The sequence below is a fragment of the Salvelinus alpinus genome, chromosome 17 (genome assembly GCF_045679555.1).
Source record: "Salvelinus alpinus chromosome 17, SLU_Salpinus.1, whole genome shotgun sequence".
NCBI classification, from domain to species: Eukaryota; Metazoa; Chordata; class Actinopteri; order Salmoniformes; family Salmonidae; genus Salvelinus; species Salvelinus alpinus.
In genome coordinates this window covers 6,733,596-6,747,270 of record NC_092102.1, presented here as the reverse complement: position 1 = coordinate 6,747,270, position 13,675 = coordinate 6,733,596, and the positions used below count along the sequence as shown (strand labels likewise).

The 13,675-nt window shown below is 44.4% G+C and overlaps 1 protein-coding gene across 6 annotated transcripts in view; it reads left to right on the top strand.

Moving 5' to 3' along the window:
* Nucleotides 1–13,675, top strand: part of LOC139542041 (ubiquitin conjugation factor E4 B-like) — a 69,371-nt gene that overhangs the window by 12,033 nt on the left and 43,663 nt on the right. For 4 of the 6 annotated variants that reach the window (XM_071347019.1, XM_071347017.1, XM_071347020.1 and 1 more), the window contains exon 4: nucleotides 4,356–4,446. In XM_071347019.1, the coding sequence (XP_071203120.1) occupies nucleotides 4,356–4,446 (91 nt within the window). The remainder of the gene's footprint in view (nucleotides 1–4,355; nucleotides 4,447–13,675) is intronic. The other 2 variants (XM_071347018.1, XM_071347023.1) reach the window with 1 other exon arrangement.

Sequence of the window (13,675 nt, the reverse complement as noted above, 5' to 3'; positions counted from 1 at the left end):
AAAACAGTTTGATGTTGCTGGGACTGGAGCACTACCAGACCCTGTCTGTCAGTCTCTAAAACAGTTTGATGTTGCTGGGACTGGAGCACTACCAGACCCTGTCTGTCAGTCTCTAAAACAGTTTGATGTTGCTGGGACTGGAGCACTACCGGACCCTGTCTGTCAGTCTCTAAAACAGTTTGATGTTGCTGGGACTGGAGCACTACCAGACCCTGTCTGTCAGTCTCTAAAACAGTTTGATGTTGCTGGGACTGGAGCACTACCGGACCCTGTCTGTCAGTCTCTAAAACAGTTTGATGTTGCTGGGACTGGAGCACTACCAGACCCTGTCTGTCAGTCTCTAAAACAGTTTGATGTTGCTGGGACTGGAGCACTACCAGACCCTGTCTGTCAGTCTCTAAAACAGTTTGATGTTGCTGGGACTGGAGCACTACCGGACCCTGTCTGTCAGTCTCTAAAACAGTTTGATGTTGCTGGGACTGGAGCACTACCGGACCCTGTCTGTCAGTCTCTAAAACAGTTTGATGTTGCTGGGACTGGAGCACTACCGGACCCTGTTCTTCAGTCTCTAAAACAGTTTGTTGCTGGGAAAATGTTCCGAACCCTTTCAATAACACGAGGGGGCCAGCGAAAATGATTCCCTTCCCTCTGCAAATGAGGGTGTTGAATAATTTAGTGGTATACTCCCAGTGCTGACTCCTGGGGCTGGTACGTCCGTCTCAAGCGGGGCAAAGCTATTTGATAGCTGGATTGGATCTTATCTGAGTTGAGCTGAACATCTGTTGGATTGGGACAGATCAATGCTGCCTTACTCATCAACAGCTTTGCTATAACTGAGATTCAGTTTGTCTGGGCTATAGCAAGGTCGGTGAACTTAGAAAGAAGGTTATGCTTTTCTCGCAGCCGAGCGAGCAGCCGGAGGATCTCTTCAGTAAGGTGATGCATTTATGGCAGACCAATCCCTGTTCGATCATCTTGCGATTGTGTGGAAATCGGCTTGCACCTAAATAATTTGTGCCCAGCCGTGGATAAAAACACAGGTGGGCTTGCACTGCTAGCATTAGCCTGCTCCTTTTTCATGACGGCTAGCAGCTAACTCCTACTTAACAGGGATCCGGAACACAAACTTGCAGTCCCAGCTGTAAAGGCTAACCGCATCACGGAATCTGTAGCAATAAAAACTTTAGCTATGATAAGAAACATTTAATCAAAACTATTTCATAAAACAACAAACCGAGTGTAGACAGTACACTGTTCTGTTGCGTGCTCTGATGACGTTTGTTGCGTGATGACATCAAAGCTAACCCCGAAAGCTTATGGCTACATACTGTGTGTGTGTGTGTGTGTGTAAGATGAGCGGAATGGCACAAAACATGAAAGCACTTAAATGCAGAAAAGAGGCCTAAGGATTTGTTTTCCTGAACATTCCAGTAATAGCAGGTCTTAAGGACAAAACTTTGCAGATGAACAGTTAAAACCAGTGGAAGGTCAGTGCGCAAGCAATCAACTGCTGGGTGTCGCCGAATAGTGGCAATTCAACATGTAGAATTGTCCGTGCATAAATCAAGTAACATAATTTTAAAAATCCCAATCAAAATCCGTCAGTTTAAGCTACTACGTGTGTTATTTTTATTAAGGTCCTCATTTAGGTGGCGCAAATGGCGATAGCTAGCTTACGGTAGTCCGACACAATGGAAGAAAACATTATAGACAAAAGACTTTACTCTTAGTGCATTCGGAAAGTATTTAGACCCTATGAATTTTTTCACATTTTGTTACGTTACAGCCTTATTCTAAAATGTATTAAATCGTTTTTCCCCCCTCAGTCTACACACAATGCCCCCTAATGACGAAGTCAAAACAGGTTTTTAGAAATTGTGGCAAACTTATTAAAAATAACAAACTGAAATATCACACTTACATAAGTATTCAGACCCTTTACTCAGTGCTTTGTGAAGACCTTGCGGTAGTGAGTCTTATTGGGTATGATGCTACAAGCTTTGCACATCTGTATTTGTGGAGGTTCTCCCATTCTTCTCTGCAGATCTTCTCATGCTCTGACAGGTTGAATGGGTAGCGTTGCTGCGCAGCTATTTTCAAGTCTCCAGAGATGTTAGACTTGGTTCAAGTCTGGTCTCTGGCTGGGCCACTCAAGGACATTCAGAGACTTCTTCCGAAGCCACTCCTGCGTTGTCTTGTGTGCTTAGGGTCGTTGTCCTGTTGGAAGGTGAACCTTCGCCCCGGTCTGAGGTCCTAACCTGCTCCAGTTCCTTCTCACTTCATATGACCTGACCTCGGGCCGAATTCCTCGCTTCTTTTTAATCCACGGCTGTCCTACCTTCAGGTGACTAAAAGCAGACTGTCACATCCGACGACCGGCGGAGCTGGTGCAGTATGATTCGATCTTAGTCCTGTATTGATGCTTTGCATGATTGTTGATTTTTGTCGGAGGACGTAGCGGGATTTCTTATAAGCTTCCGGGTCAGAGTCTAACTCCTTGGAAGCGGCAGCTCTACCCTTTAGCTCAGTGCGGATTTTGCCTGTAATCCATGGCTTCTGGTTGGGGTATGAGAGTCAATGTGTGGATGACGTAATCATTGATGATCCAGTGTCTGATGTGGTCTACTCAATTTCATCGGAAGAATCCCAGAACATATTCCAGTCTGCTAGCAAATCAGTCCTGTAGCTTAGCTTCATCTGACCACTTTTTTTTATAGACCAAGTCACTGGTGCTTCCTGCTTTAATTTTTGCTTGTAAGCAGGAATCAGGAGGATAGAATTATGGTCAGAGTTGCCAAATGGAAGGCGAGGGAGAGCTTTGTACGCACCTCTGTGTGTGGAGTAAAGGTGGTCTAGATTTTTTCCTTTCTGGTTGCACATTTAACATACTGATCGGAATTTGGTAAAACTGATTTAAGTTTCCCTACATTAAAGTCCCCGGCCACTAGGAGCGTCGCCTCTGGATGAGCGTTTTCCTGTTTGCTTATGGCGGTATACAGTTCATTGAGTGCATTCTTCATGCCAGCATCGGTCTGTGGTGTTATGTAGACGGCTACGAAAAATACAGGTACTCTCTAGGTAGATAGTGTGGTCTACAGCTTATCGTAAGATATTCTACCTCAGGTGATCAAAACCTCGACACTTCCTTAAATATCGTGCACCAGCTGTTTACAAATATACGTAGACCGCCACCCTTTGTCTTACCAGAGGCTGCTGTTCTATCCTGCCGATGCAGTGTGTAACAAGCCAGCTGTATGTTGATCACGTCGTCGTTCAGCCACCACTCGGTGAAACACAAGATATTACGGTATTGTCCCGATGGTAGGATATACTTGCATTAAGCTCGTCCAATTTATTTTCCAGCGATTGTGTGTTGGCCAGTAGTACGGATGGCGAGGGCAAATTTGCCACTCATCGGCGGGTCCTCACAAGGCACCCCGATTTTCTTTTCCGTCTCTTTCTCCAGCGATTGACTGGGATGAGGGCCTCTTTGGGTGTCTGGAGTAAATCGCTCTCGTCCAACTCATTAAAAAGATTCTTCATCCGGTTCAAGGTGAGTAAGCGCTGTTCTGATTTCCAGAAGCTCTTTTCGGTCATCAGAGACAGTAGCAGCAACATTATGTACAAAAAAATAAGTTTCAAAAAATGCGAAGGAACTAACAAAATAGCACGGTTGGTTAAGAACCCATGAAACGGCAGCCATACTCTCCGGCGCCATTTAATACTGACGAACAACAGATGTATTGTCCGTCTAGATGTGCAAGGAGTTGACTCCGCCTCCTTGGAGGGGGGTATAAATATTCAGTACCAGTCAAGATTGGACAATCTAGTTGATTATCCCTGGGTTAGGACGTTCGTCATTGGTGCTGGTGGACCTGATTCAAGAGCCTACAAGGGATTCACCCTACTCTAACATTCTTAGGAAAATACACTACCGGTCAAAAGTTTTAGAACACCTACTCATTAAAGGGTTTTTCTTTATTTTTACTATTTTCTACATTGTAGAATAACAGTGAATACATCAAAACTATGAAATAACACATGGAATCATGTAGTAACCAAAAAAGTGTTAAATATATCAAAATATATTTACATTTTTTTGATTATTGTGGAAGTCAAGGGGTGTGAATACTTTGCACTGTATATACCCCCTAATAGACTTTTAGAGGTTAAAAGAAAATGACGGCAAGTGTTGCGATAAGACGGCCACCCACTGCATTTAACTGTTCTTCGCCACTGTGTGTGTTGTCCTTTTGTGTGGGTAGAGTACAGTTGATAGCCTGTTACTGTGATTTGATGCAGGGATGAATTCATTGACCATGTTGCTTTTCCCCCCCTCTCTCTCTGTGGCCCAGCAGCATATCCCAAGTGGATGTGGACTCAGGGATAGAGAACATGGAGGTGGAGGACAGTGACCGCAGGGAGAGGAGGAACCTGGCTGAAAAGGTAGGCAGGGCTCCCAATCCACCCTCTTCCTTCCGGTATGTACTTTGATCAGTCGCTCTTTGGCTGTGTTCAAAATGGCACCCTCTATTGCGCACTACTTTTGACCAGAGCCTTCAGACGCAGCCTCTATCATGAAAAGGGTCTGCCAAATGAATTGGAGATAACAGAACTCTTTTTCTGTTTTGGTGCGAGTTGGTATATCAATACTTTGGACCAAATGAGCTGGGGATTCATGTACTCCAAATCAAATAAATGTGTGTTTGTCACGTGTCAATGCAACAGATGTAGGATTTACCGTGAATGCTTACTTATGAGCCCTTTACCAACAGTGTAAAGTTAAGAACAAATATAAGTAAAGGACACAATAGATAATGAGGCAATATCAAATCAAGCTGTATTTATACAGCACATTTCCAACACGTAACGTAATAGATAACGAGGCTATATCAAATCAAGCTGTATTTATACAGCACATTTCCAACACGTAACGTAACACAATGTTCACAGGAAAAAACTAAAATTAAAGTAATATTTACTGCACAACAAAAATACGATTAAATAGACAAACTGAATGACTTAAAAGGACCCCAAGGAAAGCGAAGCTAAAAATGTTTTAAGATCTGTTTTTTAAATGTTTCCACAGTTTTGTCCCCCCTCAAGTTCTCTGGCAGGCTATTCCAGAGGCTGCCTCTCCATGCCTCTTGGTCCTAGGCTTTGGGATAGGTCCTCTGGCACTGTCCTTTTAACTGAGTGACCTACTGGGTACATAACTTAAAAGCATGTCTGACATATATTGCGGTGCACAGTCTAGGATTTCTTTATGCTGCAGCATTCTGTATGGTTTGCAGTTGACCAATGGCTTTCTTGGGTAGGCCAGACAGAGCATTACAGGAGGCAAGCCTGCTTGTAATAACAGTATGGAAGAGTCTCTCTCTGTTTCAGCCAGAAAGAGAAACTGATGCACCTTGGCAATGTTCCTGAGGTGGTAAAAAGCTATTTTGGTCACATTCCTATTGTGATATTATTATTATTTATTTTTGACATTTAGTTCAGTACCTAAAATATATTTTTACTTGGTGTTTTATCTTTATAGCACGTGAATAAAAAAATGTGGCTAGATTGTTTCTGTGCATTGGCTCAAACAATAAGTACCTCAGTCTCCACTTTCTGGAGGACCGAGTTTTGAAATCAGTGGAATTAGAGTATGATAGCTAATGGAGAAAATTCTAGCGTTTTGATTGCAAATATGCAGAGGGAGTCAAAAAGAGAACACACACAAGACTATTGTAATACGGAGACAGGTATTTTATACATATTCAAACTAAGGGCAACAATGGCATCTGTGACAGAGGGAGTGGCGTCCATCCATGTATACAGGTAAGAGGCTAGCTAGCTACATTTTCAGATATGACACGTTTCTAATTTAGTCTGTCGTTTTCAAGTTAAAGCGTACGGTTAGCTATCTAGGTGTGGAAATGCAAATAGTCTGGGTAGCCATTTGATTATCTGTTCAGGAGTCTTATGGCTTGGGGATAGAAGTTGTTTAGAAGCCTCTTGGACCTAGACTTGGCGCTCCGGTTACGCTTTCCGTGCGGTAGCAGAGAGAACAGTCTACGACTAGGGTGGCTGGAGTCTTTGACAATTTTTAGGGCTTTCCTCTGACACCGCCTGGTATAGAGGTCCTGGATGGCAGGAAGCTTGGCCCCGGAGATGTACTGGGCCGTATGCACTATCCTCTGTGGTGCCTTGCGGTCGGAGGCCGAGCAGTTGTCATACCAGGCAGTGATGCAACCCGTCAGGATGCTGTGGTGGTTCATTTCTTCACTATCAAATGAGGAGAGACACTTATCACACAAGTCAGAGTTATACTTAAACTAAAACTTTAATCACTTATTAATAAGGGAGCAGGTCAATACAATGCACACATATAAAGTGAATCGATTGAGTGCTCTACAATAATGATGGCTGGTCATGGCTGGTCGACGATTCACGCTCAGATGATTCGTGGAGAGCCCCGAGACAAAAGTACAAAGGTCTTTTATAGCCAAGATACACCTCTTTCAACCTACATGACGATCAACCGATATATGGAATGGCTCACAAGGTTAAGATCTGTTTGTAAGATACCTATAATACATAGCAGACAGTATCTGCTGTGTCAACAGTTTTCATTGTATAGAGACCAGTGTCTGGTCCTCTGACTCCAAACATCTCTCCCTGGTACGGTATAGAGAAACATGCTCTTTAGGTTTTATCACCCAAAAGACAGTGTACATTTCCTATGTCAGTTATCTCCCAGAGGCCCATCCTCAGTAGAACACACACACAATAGTTAGAAGAATATTCTATTCTGCTGCATAAAACAACCATTTAATGCAATAAAAGTATTATAACAATCTTGCAATTTTTCCACTTTAATGCTCTTGATGGTGCAGCTGTAAAACCTTTTGAGCATCTGAGGACCCATGCCAAATCTTTTCGGTCTCTTGTGGGGGAATAGGTTTTGTCGTGCCCTCTTCACGACTCTTGGTGTGCTTGGACCATGTTAGTTTGTTGGTGATGTGGACACCAAGGAACTTGAAGCTTTCAACCTGCTCCACTACAGCCCCGTCGATGTCAGTGGGGGCGTGCTCAGTCCTCCTGCAGTCCACAATCATCTCCTTTGTCTTGAAAATGTTGAGGGAGAGGTTGTTGTCCTGGCACCAGACGGCCAGGTCTCTCACCACCCTATAGGCTGTCTCGTTGTTGGTGATCAGGCCTACCACTGTTGTCATCAGCAAACTTAATGATGGTGTTGGCGTTGTGCCTGGCTGTGCAGTCATGAGTGAACAGGGAGTACGGGAGGGGAGTGGGCACGCACCCCTGAGGGGCCCCCGTGTTGAGTATCAGCGTGGTGGACGTGTTCACTACCCTTATCACCTGGGGGCGGCCCGTTAGGAAGTCCAGGATCCAGCTGCAGAGGGAGGTGTTTAGTCCCAGGGTCTTTAGCTTATTGATGAGTTTTGAGGGCACTATGGTGATGAACGCTGAGCTGTGGTCAATGAATAGCATTCTCACATAGGTGCCCCTTTTGTCCAGGTGGGAAAGGGCAGTGTGGCGTGCAATAGAGATTGCATCACCCGTGGATCTGTTGGTGCGGTATGTAAATTGGAGTGTGTCTAGGGTTTCTGGGATGATGGTGTTGTGAGCAATGACCAGCCTTTCAAAGCATTTCATGGCTACAGACGTTAGTGTTACGGGGCGATAGTCATTTAGGTAGGTTACGTTAGTGTTCTTGGGCACAGGGACTATGGTGGTCTGCTTGAAACATGTTGGTATTAAACACAGACAGGGAGAGGTTGAAAATATCAGTGAAGACACTTGCCAGTTGGTCAGCGCATGCTCGGAGTACACGTCCTGGTAATCCGTCTGGCCCAGCGGCCTTGTGAATGTTGACCTGTTTAAAGGTCTTACTCACATCGGCTGCGGAGAGCGTGATCACACAGTTGTCCGGAACAGCTGATGTTCTCATGCATGTTTCAGTGTTACTTGCATATCATTTTTTTTTAGCTCGTCTGGTAGGCCTGTGTCGCTGGGCAGCTCTCAGCTCTCTGCTCTCAGCTCTCCCTTTTGTAGTTTGTAATAGTTTGCAAGCCCTGCCACATCCAATGAGCGTCGGAGCCGGTGTAGTATGATTTAGATCTTAGTCCTCTATTGATGCTTTTCCTGTTTGATGGTTCGTCAAAGGACATAGCGGGATTTCTTATAAGCTTCCTGGTTAGAGTCCGCTCCTTGAAAGCGGCAGCTCTAGCCTTAAGCTCAGTGCAAATTTTGCCTGTAGTCCATGGCTTCTGGTTGGGGTATGTACAGTTGAAGTCAAAAGTTTACGTACACTTAGGTTGGAGTCAATACTCATTTTTCATCCACTCCACAATTTTCTTGTTAATAAACTATAGTTTTGTTAAGTTGGTTAGGACCTCTACTTTGTGCATGACACAAGTCATTTTTCCAACAATTGTTTACAGGCAGATTATTTCACAATTTCATTGGGCCAGAAGTTTACATACACTAAGTCAACTGTGCCTTTTAAACAGCTTGGAAAATTCCAGAAAATTATGTCATGGCTTTAGATGCTTCTGACGAGAGGCTAATTGACATCATTTGAATCAATTGGAGGTGTACCTGTGGATGTATTTCAAGGCCTACCTTCAAACTCGGTGCCTCTTTGATTGACATCATGGGAAAATCAAAAGAAATCAGCGAAGACCTCAGACAAAAAAGTGTAGACCTCCACAAGTCTGGTTCATCCTTGGGAGCAATTTCCAAACGCCTGAAGGTACCACGTTCATCTGTACAAACAATAGTACGCAAGTATAAACACCATGGTACCATGCAGCCGTCATACCGCTCAGGAAGGAGACGTGTTCTGTCTCCTAGAGATGAACGTACGTTGGTGTGCAAAGTGCAAATCAATCCAAAGAACAACAGTAAAGGAACTTTTGAAGATGCTGGAGGAAACAGGTACAAAAGCATCTATATCCACAGTAAAACGAGTTCTATATCGACATAACCTGAAAGGCCGCTCAGCAAGGAAGAAGCCACTGCTCCAAAAACACAATTAAAAAAGCCAGACTACGGTTTGCAATGGGGACAAAGATCAAGAAATGTCCTCTGGTCTGAAACAAAAATAGAACTGTTTGGCCGTAATGACCATTGTTATGTTTGGAGGACAAAGGGGGAGGCTTGCAAGCCGAAGAACACCATCCCAACTGTGAAGCACAGGGGCTTGATCAATGTCTTTTTATTTAACCTTTATTTCATCAGGGAGTCATACTGAGACCAAGGTCTCTTTTACAGATGAGTTACAGAAAATACACATCAAAATATAAATACAAAATGCAAGCAGAAAGTCAGTAGAATTATTTTGTTGTACAATGAAGGCAGACTAGTTTAGATGGAGCCTGGTCAACCATGGGTCTAATAGCAGACACAACAGTATCATAATACACTGCTCAAAAAAATAAAGGGAACACTTAAACAACACAATGTAACTCCAAGTCAATCACACTTCTGTGAAATCAAACTGTCCACTTAGGAAGCAACACTGATTGACAATAAATTTCACATGCTGTTGTGCAAATGGAATAGACAAAAGGTGGAAATTATAGGCAATTAGCAAGACACCCCCAAAAAAGGAGTGATTCTGCAGGTGGTGACCACAGACCACTTCTCAGTTCCTATGCTTCCTGGCTGATGTTTTGGTCACTTTTGAATGCTGGCGGTGCTCTCACTCTAGTGGTAGCATGAGACGGAGTCTACAACCCACACAAGTGGCTCAGGTAGTGCAGTTCATCCAGGATGGCACATCAATGCGAGCTGTGGCAAAAAGGTTTGCTGTGTCTGTCAGCGTAGTGTCCAGAGCATGGAGGCGCTACCAGGAGACAGGCCAGTACATCAGGAGACGTGGAGGAGGCCGTAGGAGGGCAACAACCCAGCAGCAGGACCGCTACCTCCGCCTTTGTGCAAGGAGGTGCACTGCCAGCGCCCTGCAAAATGACCTCCAGCAGGCCACAAATGTGCATTTGTCAGCATATGGTCTCACAAGGGGTCTGAGGATCTCATCTCGGTACCTAATGTCAGTCAGGCTACCTCTGGCGAGCACATGGAGGGCTGTGCGGCCCCACAAAGAAATGCCACCCCACACCATGACTGACCCATCGCCAAAACGGTCATGCTGGAGGATGTTGCAGAACGTTCTCCACGGCATCTCCAGACTCTGTCACGTCTGTCACATGTGCTCATGTGCTCAGTGTGAACCTGCTTTCATCTGTGAAGAGCACAGGGCGCCAGTGGCGAATTTGCCAATCTTGGTATTCTCTGGCAAATGCCAAACGTCCTGCACGGTGTTGGGCTGTAAGCACAACCCCCACCTGTGGACGTCGGGCCCTCATACCACCCTCATGGAGTCTGTTTCTGACCGTTTGAGCAGACACATGCACATTTGTGGCCTGCTGGAGGTCATTTTGCAGGGCGCTGGCAGTGCACCTCCTTGCACAAAGGCGGAGGTAGCGGTCCTGCTGCTGGGTTGTTGCCCTCCTACGGCCTCCTCCACGTCTCCTGATGTACTGGCCTGTCTCCTGGTAGCGCCTCCATGCTCTGGACACTACGCTGACAGACACAGCAAACCTTTTTGCCACAGCTCGCATTGATGTGCCATCCTGGATGAACTGCACTACCTGAGCCACTTGTGTGGGTTGTAGACTCCGTCTCATGCTACCACTAGAGTGAGAGCACCGCCAGCATTCAAAAGTGACCAAAACATCAGCCAGGAAGCATAGGAACTGAGAAGTGGTCTGTGGTCACCACCTGCAGAATCACTCCTTTTTTGGGGGTGTCTTGCTAATTGCCTATCATTTCCACCTTTTGTCTAGTCCATTTGCACAACAGCATGTGAAATTTATTGTCAATCAGTGTTGCTTCCTAAGTGGACAGTTTGATTTCACAGAAGTGTGATTGACTTGGAGTTACATTGTGTTGTTTAAGTGTTCCCTTTATTTTTTTGAGCAGTGTACAATGAAGGCAGACTGTAGTTCAGATGGAGCCTGGTCAACTGTGGGGGAAATAGCAGACACAACAGTATCATAATACAATGAAGGCAGACTGTAGTTCAGATGGAGCCTGGTCAACTGTGGGGGAAAGAGCAGACACAACAGTATCATCATTTTTTTATACAGACAAGTTAATATTGTTAATGTAAACAGTAAAAAATATAGGACCCAAAATTGACCCCTGCTGGACACCTATCGTAATATCCAGTAATCCTGATTTAACACCATCAGTTGAGTTATATCACATTGAGTTATATCTGTCATCTAATTTTTTAACCAGTTACATGCAGCCTGGTCCAGGCCAAATGAGGAAAGCCTCTGAATTAGCAGTGCGTGATCAACCGTATCGAAAGATCCATGAAGAGGGCAGCACAGTTGCTTTTTATCCATACAAATAACCACGTTTGTAATTAGGGATGCCGCAGAGATAGTGCTATGACCTGGTCTAAACTCGACTGATGTACATTTAGAATACATTTCAAAGATCTTAGCTGAGAATTAATCAACGATTCTAATATTTTAGCGAGGCAAGACAGTTTAGAAATAGGGTTATTTTTATTCTATATTTTTTTGATGTATTATTTGGGTCACAAGGGTCACCACTTTTGTGATGGGGTAGTGTGCCGGCTTCCAAACCTGGGGATAGTACTAGATATAATCATCAGCTCAAAAATATGGGTTAATGATTCAGCAATCGGGGGGAAATTGGATCAAGCATTTCATCTAGCACAGCAGATGGTGAATCTGTTTTCTTTTCAGCAATTTACTATGAGTTGACGTGTTAACCGTTGAGAGGCTGGTAGAGGGAAGAGCAGTCGATTTGACTGTCAAAAGCCACCGTTTCTCTCAAATAAAAAGCCGGCAGAGATAAAATGATTTTAAAACGTCACTTATCCCCTTCTCAGTTATGCCAGAGTCAGACAGAACTTGCTTAGGCAGGTAAGAAGAGGATCACCAGCAGTCCGAGAGAGCTTAAACAGTAGCTTGATTTAGCATTTTTTTTTTTTTTGAGATAGTACATACGTTTCTCAATTGTCTGAAAAATTGCCAGTCCACTACAGTCAGTTTTCCTGGTTTTGGCCCAGGCCTGATTTCTCATCTGAACGAGCTCAGATCTAACCCTTGGCATTCTTTGGAGCTATCGTTCACTCTGAATTCTTTAAAAGGGTGGTGTTTTTCTGTCAAATATTTCCTAAATTCACCAAACTTGCTTCACAGAAACAGGCTCATTCATCGAGTGAATTTTACTTCAAACTAATTAATTCAAAGGCATTATATTTCCATGCGTTCAATTGTGTAAGATGGCTGAACTCATCAATTGGATAATCTCTTACTGGTAAATATACAGTGCATTCAGAAAGTATTTTGACCTCTTGACTTTTGCCACATTTTGTTACGTTACAGCCTTCATCTAAAATTGATGAAATTTCACATTTACATAAGTATTCAGACCCTTTAATCAGTACTTTGTTGAAGCACCTTTGGCAGCGATTACAGCATCAAGTCTTCTTGGGTATGACGCTACAAGCTTGACACACCTGTATTTGGGGAGTTTCTCCCATTCTTCTCTGCATATCCCCTCAAGCTCTGTCAGGTTGGATGGGGAGCGTCGCTGCACAGCTATTTTCAGGTCTATCCAGAGATGTTCAAGTCCGGGCTCTGGCTGGGCCACTCGAAGACATTCAGAGTCTTGTCCTGAAGCCACTCCTGCGTTGTCTTGGCTGTATTTAGGGTTGTCTTGTTGGAAGATGAACCTTCATCCCAGTCTGAGGTCCTGAGCGCTCTGGAGCAGGTTTTCATCAAGGATCGGTCTGTACTTTGCTCTGTTCATCTTTCCCTCGATCCTGACTTGTCTCCCAGTCCCTGCTGCTGAAAAACATCCCCACAGCATGATGCTGCCACCACAATGCTTCACCGTAGGGAGGGTGCCAGGTTTCCTCCAAACGTGATGCTTGGCATTCAGGCCAAATAGTTCAATCTTGGTTTCATCAGACCAGAGACTCTTGTTTTTCATGGTCGGAGAGTCCTTTAGGTGTCTTTTGGCAAACTCAAAGAGGGCTGTCACATGCCTTTTTACTGAGGAGTGGCTTCCTTCTGACCACCCTACCATAAAGGCCTGATTTGGTGTAGTGCTGCCGAGATGGCTATCCTTCTGGAAAGTTCTCCCATCTCCACAGAGATCTCTGGATCTCTGTCAGAGTGACCATCGGGTTCTTAGTCACCTCCCTGACCAAGGTCCTTCTCCCTCGATTGCTTAGTATGGCCCGGGCGGCCAGCCCGAAGAGTCTTGTTGGTTCCAAACTAATTATTTTTAAGAATGTTGAAGGCCACTGTGTTCTTGGAAATGTTTTGGTACCCTTCCCCAGATCTGTTCCTCAACAAAATCCTGTCTCGGAGCTCTATGGATAATTCCTTCAACCTCATGACTTGGTTTTTGATCTGACATGCACTGTCAACTGTGGGACCTTATTTAGACAGGTGTGTGCCTTTCCCAATCGTGTCCGATCAATTTAATTTACCACAGGTGGACTCCAATCAAGTTGTAGAAACATCAAGGATAATCAAAGGAAACAGGATCCACCTGATCTCAATGTCGAGTCTGATAGCAAAGGGTCTGAATAGTTTTTGTAAACATTTCTAAA